The sequence below is a fragment of the Oncorhynchus keta genome, unplaced genomic scaffold (assembly GCF_023373465.1).
Source record: "Oncorhynchus keta strain PuntledgeMale-10-30-2019 unplaced genomic scaffold, Oket_V2 Un_scaffold_8144_pilon_pilon, whole genome shotgun sequence".
Taxonomy (NCBI): domain Eukaryota; kingdom Metazoa; phylum Chordata; class Actinopteri; order Salmoniformes; family Salmonidae; genus Oncorhynchus; species Oncorhynchus keta.
This window is the reverse complement of record NW_026291002.1, coordinates 155,001-165,837: the sequence shown is the minus strand read 5'-3', so window position 1 is coordinate 165,837 and position 10,837 is coordinate 155,001. Positions and strand designations below refer to the sequence as shown.

General features: G+C 42.6%; 1 protein-coding gene across 1 annotated transcript in view; it reads right to left on the bottom strand.

Moving 5' to 3' along the window:
• Positions 1-5: 5 nt before the first annotated feature.
• LOC127929552 (bifunctional heparan sulfate N-deacetylase/N-sulfotransferase 4-like) overlaps positions 6-10,837 on the bottom strand; it is a gene marked incomplete at its 3' end in the record, with an annotated part of 95,677 nt that continues 84,845 nt past the window's right edge. The window contains exons 11-13 of the mRNA XM_052517469.1: positions 5,029-5,152; positions 4,135-4,309; positions 6-113 (exon numbers count right to left, since the gene is read on the bottom strand). Of these exons, the coding sequence (XP_052373429.1) occupies positions 6-113; positions 4,135-4,309; positions 5,029-5,152 (407 nt within the window). The remainder of the gene's footprint in view (positions 114-4,134; positions 4,310-5,028; positions 5,153-10,837) is intronic.

The window sequence follows — 10,837 nt, the reverse complement described above, 5'->3', positions numbered from 1 at the left end:
GTGAGACAGAGGTCCTGTAGTGATCGGATGTTGGACGGCGCCCCGCCTTGAGCACTGATGACATCATAGAAGGAGAGCATCGACCCGGTGCGTTCCTCAAGAGCCTTCTGGTGCTGAAATACACCGCGTTAGAACACACACACACACACACACACACACACACACACACACACACACACACACACACACACACACACACACACACACACACACACACACACACACACACACACACACACACACACACCTTGAATTTGAATTCAAGGATACTGAATTTGATTAACAATGAGCGAACAAAACATTAAGAACACCTTCCTCATGTTGAGTTGAGCCACCGTTTGCCCTCAGAGGAGCCTCGATTCGTCGGGGACTCTACAAGGTGTTGAAAGCGTTCCCCAGGGATGCTGACCCATGTTGACTACAATGCTTCCCACAGTTTGTCCTCAGAGGAGCCTCGATTCTTCGGGAACTCTACGAGGTGTTGAAAGCGTTCCCCAGGGATGCTGACCCATGTTGACTACAATGCTTCCTACAGTTTGTCCTCAGAGGAGCCTCGATTCTTCGGGGACTCTACGAGGTGTTGAAAGCGTTCCCCAGGGATGCTGACCCATGTTGACAGGGATGCTGACCCATGTTGACTTCCCCACTGAATGCTTGCTTCCACAGTTTGTCCTCAGAGGAGCCTCGATTCTTCGGGGACTCTACGAGGTGTTGAAAGCGTTCCCCAGGGATGCTGACCCATGTTGACTACAATGCTTCCCACAGTTTGTCCTCAGAGGAGCCTCGATTCTTCGGGGACTCTACGAGGTGTTGAAAGCGTTCCCCAGGGATGCTGACCCATGTTGACTACAATGCTTCCCACAGTTTGTCCTCAGAGGAGCCTCGATTCTTCGGGGACTCTACAAGGTGTTGAAAGCGTTCCCCAGGGATGCTGACCCATGTTGACTACAATGCTTCCCACAGTTTGTCCTTTGGGTGGTTGAACCATACTTGACATGCTTGGTAAACTGTTGAGTGTGAAAAACCCAGCAGCGTTGCAGTTCTTGACACAAACCCCCTTGGTACCTACTGCCACACCCCGTTTAAAGGCACTTCAACCTGTTGTCTGGCCCCTTCACCCTCTGAATGGCACACAATCACTGTCTTTTATTTATTTCACCTTTATTTAACCAGGTAGGCAAGTTGAGAACAAGTTCTCATTTACAACTGCGACCTGGCCAAGACCATGTCTCAATTGTCTCCAGTCTTACAAATCCTTCTTTAACCTGTCTCCTCCCCTTCATCTACACTGATTGAAGTGGATTTAACAGGTGACATCAATAAGGGATCATATCTTTCACCTGGATTCACCTGGTCAGTCTGAGTCATGGAAAGAACAGGTGTTCCTAATGTTTTGTCCACTCGTTGTATATTGTGATCATAAAACATCAAACGTGCACATCAAGTATTGATGAAACAATTGACAGAACCTGTGAATATTTAAAGTTGTTACATTTCATTAATCACTGACACATGTTGTTCAATATGGGGGGAGGAATACTACATTTCCCAGAATGCATTAGTGAAACCTCACGTTCACCCGGAAGATGTTGAAAAAGAAGCCAATCAAATGACATGGTTGTTGGATCAATAACGGTCTGTTCTAAGCACTGAGGTTATTAAAAGACCATATCAACACTAAGGTTATTAAAAGACCATATCAACACTGAGGTTATTAAAAGACCATATCAACACTGAGGTTATTAAAAGACCATATCAACACTGAGGTTATTAAAAGACCATATCAACACTGAGGTTATTAAAAGACCATATCAACACTGAGGTTATTAAAAACACTGACCATATCACTGAGGTTATTAAAAGACCATATCAACACTGAGGTTATTAAAAGACCATATCAACACTGAGGTTATTAAAAGACCATATCAACACTGAGGTTATTAAAAGACCATATCAACACTGAGGTTATTAAAAGACCATATCAACACTGAGGTTATTAAAAGACCATATCAACACTGAGGTTATTAAAAGACCATAAAAGACCATATCAACACTGAGGTTATTAAAAGACCATAAACACTGACCATATCAACACTGAGGTTATTAAAAGACCATATCAACACTGAGGTTATTAAAAGACCATATCAACACTGAGGTTATTAAAAGACCATATCAACACTGAGGTTATTAAAAGACCATATCAACACTGAGGTTATTAAAAGACCATATCAACACTGAGGTTATTAAAAGACCATATCAACACTGAGGTTATTAAAAGACCATATCAACACTGAGGTTATTAAAAGACCATATCAACACTGAGGTTATTAAAAGACCATATCAACACTGAGGTTATTAAAAGACCATATCAACACTGAGGTTATTAAAAGACCATATCAACACTGAGGTTATTAAAAGACCATATCAACACTGAGGTTATTAAAAGAGGTTATTAAAAGACCATATCAACACTGAGGTTATTAAAAGACCATATCAACACTGAGGTTATTAAAAGACCATATCAACACTGAGGTTATTAAAAGACCATATCAACACTGAGGTTATTAAAAGACCATATCAACACTGAGGTTATTAAAAGACCATATCAACACTGAGGTTATTAAAAGACCATATCAACACTGAGGTTATTAAAAGACCATATCAACACTGAGTTATTAAAAGACCATAAAAGACCATATCAACACTGAGGTTATTAAAAGACCATATCAACACTGAGGTTATTAAAAGACCATATCAACACTGAGGTTATTAAAAGACCATATCAACACTGAGGTTATTAAAAGACCATATCAACACTGAGGTTATTAAAAGACCATATCAACACTGAGGTTATTAAAAGACCATATCAACACTGAGGTTATTAAAAGACCATATCAACACTGAGGTTATTAAAAGACCATATCAACACTGAGGTTATTAAAAGACCATATCAACACTGAGGTTATTAAAAGACCATATCAACACTGAGGTTATTAAAAGACCATATCAACACTGAGGTTATTAAAAGACCATATCAACACTGAGGTTATTAAAAGACCATATCAACACTGAGGTTATTAAAAGACCACATCAACACTGAGGTTATTAAAAGACCATATCAACACTGAGGTTATTAAAAGACCATATCAACACTGAGGTGTTATCAAACTACCATATCAACACTGAGGTTATTAAAAGACCATATCAACACTGAGGTTATTAAAATACCATATCAACACTGAGGTTATTAAAAGACCATATCAATACCCTGTGTGTTGTGTGTGTGTGTGTGTGTGTGTGTGTGTGTGTGTGTGTGTGTGTGTGTGTGTGTGTGTGTGTGTGTGTGTGTGTGTGTGTACCTGGTACCAGCTATAAGCCCTGTCTGAGGGGTTGATCAGCACGGTCAGTATCTTGGCATTGTGTGTGTGTGTGTGTGTGTGTGTGTGTGTGTGTGTGTGTGTGTGTGTGTGTGTGTGTGTGTGTGTGTGTGTGTGTGTGTGTGTGTGTGTGTGTGTGTGTGTGTGTGTGTGTGTGTGTGTGTGTGTGTGTGTGTGTGTACCTGGTACCAGCTATAAGCCCTGTCTGAGGGGTTGATCAGCACGGTCAGTATCTTGGCACTGTGTGTGTGTGTGTGTGTATGTGTGTGTGTGTGTGCGTGTGTGTGTGTGTGTGTGTGTACCTGGTACCAGCTATAAGCCCTGTCTGAGGGTTGATCAGCACGGTCAGTACCTTGGCATTGTGTGTGTGTGTGTGTGTGTGTGTGTGTGTGTGTGTGTGTGTGTGTGTGTGTGTGTGTGTGTGTGTGTGTGTGTGTGTGTGTGTGTGTGTGTGTGTGTGTGTGTGTGTATATGTGTGTGTGTGTGTGTGTGTGTGTGTGTGTGTGTGTGTGTGTGTGTGTGTGTGTGTGTGTGTACCTGGCACCAGCTATAAGCCCTGTCTGAGGGGTTGATCAGCACGGTCAGTATCTTGGCATTGTGTGTGTGTGTGTGTGTGTGTGTGTGTGTGTGTGTGTGTGTGTGTGTGTGTGTGTGTGTGTGTGTGTGTGTGTGTGTGTGTACCTGGTACCAGCTATAAGCCCTGTCTGAGGGGTTGATCAGCACGGTCAGTATCTTGGCATTGTGTGTGTGTGTGTACCTGGTACCAGCTATAAGCCCTGTCTGAGGGGTTGATCAGCACGGTCAGTATCTTGGCTTTAGGCAGCAGGGCGGCGGCGCGGCGAGGAGCGTCTTCAGAGGGGAAGTAGGCGGAGCTCTTCTCAAACAGGAAGTCACTGGTGGCGTTAGACGGGAGCGGGAACAACTCCATATACCTAGACAGGAAGTATAATAATTGATATATAGTAAGGTAGATTACCAGTCTATTCCCTGGTGGTAGTTGTATCATAGATATATAGTAATGTAGATTACCAGTCTATTCCCTGGTGGTAGTTGTATCATAGATATGTAATAACATAGATTACCAGTCTATTCCCTGGTAGTAGTTGTATCATAGATAATGTAGATTACCAGTCTATTCCCTGGTGGTAGTTGTATCATAGATAATGTAGATTACCAGTCTATTCCCTGGTGGTAGTTGTATCATAGATATATAACAACATAGATTACCAGTCTATTCCCTGGTAGTAGTTGTATCATAGATCTGTAGTAAGGTAGATTACCAGTCTATTCCCTGGTGGTAGTTGTATCATAGATCTATAGTAAGGTAGATTGCCAGTCTATTCCCTGGTGGTAGTTGTATCATAGATATATAGTAACATAGATTACCAGTCTATTCCCTGGTGGTAGTTGTATCATAGATATATAGTAAGGTAGATTACCAGTCTATTCCCTGGTGGTAGTTGTATCATAGATATATAATAACATAGATTACCAGTCTATTCCCTGGTGGTAGTTGTATCATAGATATATAGTAACATAGATTACCAGTCTATTCCCTGGTGGTAGTTGTATCATAGATATATAGTAATGTAGATTACCAGTCTATTCCCTGGTGGTAGTTGTATCATAGATATATAGTAACATAGATTACCAGTCTATTCCCTGGTGGTAGTTGTTCGTGTTGAAGAACTGGACCTCTCCATACGTCTTGTTGCTGGGGAAGCTGCTGGAGATGGAAGGATGCATCAGGAGGAAGAGGCAGAGCTCTGTTGTTCCTGGAGAAGAGGAATCTGGCCATTATTCAATAAAGGAGAAGAGGAATCTGGCCATTATTCAATAAAGGAGAAGAGGAATCTGGCCATTATTCAGGAAAGGAGAAGAGGAATCTGGCCATTATTCAATAAAGGAGAAGAGGAATCTGGCCATTATTCAGGAAAGGAGAAGAGGAATCTGGCCATTATTCAGGAAAGGAGAAGAGGAATCTGGCCATTATTCAGGAAAGGAGAAGAGGAATCTGGCCATTATTCAGGAAAGGAGAAGAGGAATCTGGCCATTATTCAGGAAAGGAGAAGAGGAATCTGGCCATTATTCAGAAAGGAGAAGAGGAATCTGGCCATTATTCAGGAAAGGAGAAGAGGAATCTGGCCATTATTCAGGAAAGGAGAAGAGGAATCTGGCCATTATTCAGGAAAGGAGAAGAGGAATCTGGCCATTATTCAATAAAGGAGAAGAGGAATCTGGCCATTATTCAGGAAAGGAGAAGAGGAATCTGGCCATTATTCAGGAAAGGAGAAGAGGAATCTGGCCATTATTCAGGAAAGGAGAAGAGGAATCTGGCCATTATTCAGGAAAGGAGAAGAGGAATCTGGCCATTATTCAGGAAAGGAGAAGAGGAATCTGGCCATTATTCAATAAAGGAGAAGAGGAATCTGGCCATTATTCAGGAAAGGAGAAGAGGAATCTGGCCATTATTCAGGAAAGGAGAAGAGGAATCTGGCCATTATTCAGGAAAGGAGAAGAGGAATCTGGCCATTATTCAGGAAAGGAGAAGAGGAATCTGGCCATTATTCAGGAAAGGAGAAGAGGAATCTGGCCATTATTCAGGAAAGGAGAAGAGGAATCTGGCCATTATTCAATAAAGGAGAAGAGGAATCTGGCCATTATTCAGGAAAGGAGAAGAGGAATCTGGCCATTATTCAGGAAAGGAGAAGAGGAATCTGGCCATTATTCAGGAAAGGAGAAGAGGAATCTGGCCATTATTCAGGAAAGGAGAAGAGGAATCTGGCCATTATTCAGGAAAGGAGAAGAGGAATCTGGCCATTATTCAGGAAAGGAGAAGAGGAATCTGGCCATTATTCAATAAAGGAGAAGAGGAATCTGGCCATTATTCAGGAAAGGAGAAGAGGAATCTGGCCATTATTCAGGAAAGGAGAAGAGGAATCTGGCCATTATTCAGGAAAGGAGAAGAGGAATCTGGCCATTATTCAGGAAAGGAGAAGAGGAATCTGGCCATTATTCAGGAAAGGAGAAGAGGAATCTGGCCATTATTCAGGAAAGGAGAAGAGGAATCTGGCCATTATTCAGGAAAGGAGAAGAGGAATCTGGCCATTATTCAGGAAAGGAGAAGAGGAATCTGGCCATTATTCAGGAAAGGAGAAGAGGAATCTGGCCATTATTCAGGAAAGGAGAAGAGGAATCTGGCCATTATTCAGGAAAGGAGAAGAGGAATCTGGCCATTATTCAGGAAAGGAGAAGAGGAATCTGGCCATTATTCAGGAAAGGAGAAGAGGAATCTGGCCATTATTCAGGAAAGGAGAAGAGGAATCTGGCCATTATTCAGGAAAGGAGAAGAGGAATCTGGCCATTATTCAGGAAAGGAGAAGAGGAATCTGGCCATTATTCAGGAAAGGAGAAGAGGAATCTGGCCATTATTCAGGAAAGGAGAAGAGGAATCTGGCCATTATTCAATAAAGGAGAAGAGGAATCTGGCCATTATTCAGGAAAGGAGAAGAGGAATCTGGCCATTATTCAGGAAAGGAGAAGAGGAATCTGGCCATTATTCAGGAAAGGAGAAGAGGAATCTGGCCATTATTCAGGAAAGGAGGAGAGGAATCTGGCCATTATTCAGGAAAGGAGAAGAGGAATCTGGCCATTATTCAATAAAGGAGAAGAGGAATCTGGCCATTATTCAGGAAAGGAGAAGAGGAATCTGGCCATTATTCAGGAAAGGAGAAGAGGAATCTGGCCATTATTCAGGAAAGGAGAAGAGGAATCTGGCCATTATTCAGGAAAGGAGAAGAGGAATCTGGCCATTATTCAGGAAAGGAGAAGAGGAATCTGGCCATTATTCAGGAAAGGAGAAGAGGAATCTGGCCATTATTCAGGAAAGGAGAAGAGGAATCTGGCCATTATTCAGGAAAGGAGAAGAAAGGAATCTGGCCATTATTCAGGAAAGGAGAAGAGGAATCTGGCCATTATTCAGGAAAGGAGAAGAGGAATCTGGCCATTATTCAGGAAAGGAGAAGAGGAATCTGGCCATTATTCAATAAAGGAGAAGAGGAATCTGGCCATTATTCAGGAAAGGAGAAGAGGAGGCCATTATTCAGAAAGGAGAAGAGGAATCTGGCCATTATTCAGGAAAGGAGAAGAGGAATCTGGCCATTATTCAGGAAAGGAGAAGAGGAATCTGGCCATTATTCAGGAAAGGAGAGGAGAGGAATCTGGCCATTATTCAGGAAAGGAGAAGAGGAATCTGGCCATTATTCAGGAAAGGAGAAGAGGAATCTGGCCATTATTCAGGAAAGGAGAAGAGGAATCTGGCCATTATTCAGGAAAGGAGAAGAGGAATCTGGCCATTATTCAGGAAAGGAGAAGAGGAATCTGGCCATTATTCAGGAAAGGAGAAGAGGAGGAATCTGGCCATTATTCAGGAAAGGAGAAGAGGAATCTGGCCATTATTCAGGAAAGGAGAAGAGGAATCTGGCCATTATTCAGGAAAGGAGAAGAGGAATCTGGCCATTATTCAGGAAAGGAGAAGAGGAATCTGGCCATTATTCAGGAAAGGAGAAGAGGAATCTGGCCATTATTCAGGAAAGGAGAAGAGGAATCTGGCCATTATTCAGGAAAGGAGAAGAGGAATCTGGCCATTATTCAGGAAAGGAGAAGAGGAATCTGGCCATTATTCAGGAAAGGAGAAGAGGAATCTGGCCATTATTCAGGAAAGGAGAAGAGGAATCTGGCCATTATTCAGGAAAGGAGAAGAGGAATCTGGCCATTATTCAGGAAAGGAGAAGAGGAATCTGGCCATTATTCAGGAAAGGAGAAGAGGAATCTGGCCATTATTCAGGAAAGGAGAAGAGGAATCTGGCCATTATTCAGGAAAGGAGAAGAGGAATCTGGCCATTATTCAGGAAAGGAGAAGAGGAATCTGGCCATTATTCAGGAAAGGGGGAGAGGAATCTGGCCATTATTCAGGAAAGGAGAAGAGGAATCTGGCCATTATTCAGGAAAGGAGAAGAGGAATCTGGCCATTATTCAATAAAGGAGAAGAGGAATCTGGCCATTATTCAGGAAAGGAGGAGAGGAATCTGGCCATTATTCAGGAAAGGAGAAGAGGAATCTGGCCATTATTCAGGAAAGGAGAAGAGGAATCTGGCCATTATTCAGGAAAGGAGAAGAGGAATCTGGCCATTATTCAGGAAAGGAGGAGAGGAATCTGGCCATTATTCAGGAAAGGAGAAGAGGAATCTGGCCATTATTCAGGAAAGGAGAAGAGGAATCTGGCCATTATTCAGGAAAGGAGAAGAGGAATCTGGCCATTATTCAGGAAAGGAGAAGAGGAATCTGGCCATTATTCAGGAATCTGAGGGTCACTATAGGTCAGGGAGTGTGTGTGTGTGTGCGTGTGCGTGTGCGTGTGTGTGTGTGTGTGTGTGTGTGTGTGTGTGTGTGTGTGTGTGTGTGTGTGTGTGTGTGTGTGTGTGTGTGTGTGTGTGTGTGTGTGTGTGTGTGTGTGTGTGTGTGTGTGTGTGTGGTTGCAGGGTTCAGTATCTAACGAGGAAGAAACATTTGACACCAAACAAGGTGCACTGAGCTTTACCCTCTCTACTACTCTCTCTCTACTACTCTCTCTCTACTACTCTCTCTCTCTCTACTACTCTCTCTCTACTACTCTCTCTCTACTACTCTCTCTCTACTACTCTCTCTCTCTACTACTCTCTCTCTCTACTACTCTCTCTCTCTACTACTCTCTCTCTCTACTACTCTCTCTCTACTACTCTCTCTACTACTCTCTCTACTACTCTCTCTCTCTACTCTCTCTCTCTCTCTCTACTACTCTCTCTCTCTACTACTCTCTCTCTCTACTACTCTCTCTCTCTACTACTCTCTCTCTCTATTACTCTCTCTCTCTACTACTCTCTCTCTCTACTACTCTCTCTCTACTACTCTGTCTCTCTCTCTCTCTCTCTCTCTCTCTCTCTCTCTACTACTCTCTCTCTACTACTCTCTCTCTACTACTCTCTCTCTTTTACTCTCTCTCTCCCTCTACTACTCTCTCTCTACTACTCTCTCTCTCTCTCTCTCTCTCTCTCTTACTACGCTCTCTCTTTCTCTCTCTCTACTACTTTCCCTCTCTCTACTACTCTCTCAAGGTTGATGCACTGAGCTTTACCCTCTCTACTACTCTCTCTCTCTCTACTACTCTCTCTCCACTACTCTCTCTCTCTCTCTGTCTCTCTACTACTCTCTCTCTCTACTACTCTCTCTCTCTACTACTCTCTCTCTCTCTAGAGAGAGCGACAGAGAGAAAGAGAGAGGGAGACAGAGAGACAGAGAGACAGAGAGAGAGAGAGAGAGAGAGAGAGAGAGAGAGAGAGAGAGAGAGAGAGAGAGAGAGAGAGAGAGAGAGAGAGAGAGAGAGAGAGAGAGAGAGAGAGAGAGAGAGAGAGAGAGAGAGAGAGAGAGAGAGAGAGAGAGAGAGAAAGATACTGACTCAGAGATGTTAAATATATCTTCCTTGTCAAACGCCTGCTGTCGCTATGGGGCCCTAACAACGACCCCCTGGCCAATCAGGTAGTAGATGTGACTCTGGTACCTTGCAGCCAAAGTGCAGTGCGTGCGTACGTGCGTGTGTGTGTGTGTATTAATGTGTGTGTGTGTGTATATAGCTGTTTGTTCACCCGCTCGCAAATGCTAATAACTCAAACTGCAGACTGATAAAATGACAATCTGAGACCCTAAACTGCTAATATAGAAAACACAATGTGAATCTGAGACCCTGACCTGCTAATATAGAAAACACAATGTGAATCTGAGACCCTGACCCTAACCTGTTAATATAGAAAATACACTGTGAATCTGAGACCCTAACCTGCTAATATAGAAAATACACTGTGAATCTGAGACCCTAACCTGCTAATATAGAAAATACACTGTGAATCTGAGACCCTAACCTGCTAATATAGAAAATACACTGTGAATCTGAGACCCTAACCTGCTAATATAGAAAATACACTGTGAATCTGAGACCCTAACCTGCTAATATAGAAAATACACTGTGAATCTGAGACCCTAACCTGCTAATATAGAAAATACACTGTGAATCTGAGACCCTAACCTGCTAATATAGAAAACACAATGTGAATCTGAGACCCTAACCTGCTACTATAGAAAATACACTGTGAATCTGAGACCCTAACCTGCTAATATAGAAAATACACTGTGAATCTGAGACCAGACCCTAACCCGCTAATATAGAAAATACACTGTGAATCTGAGACCCTGACCTGCTAATATAGAAAATACACTGTGAATCTGAGACCCTAACCTGCTAATATAGAAAATACACTGTGACTCTGAGACCCTGACCTGCTAATATAGAAACTACACTGTGAATCTGAGACCCTAACCTGCTAATATAGAAAATACACTGTGAATCTGAGACCCTGACCTGCTAATAT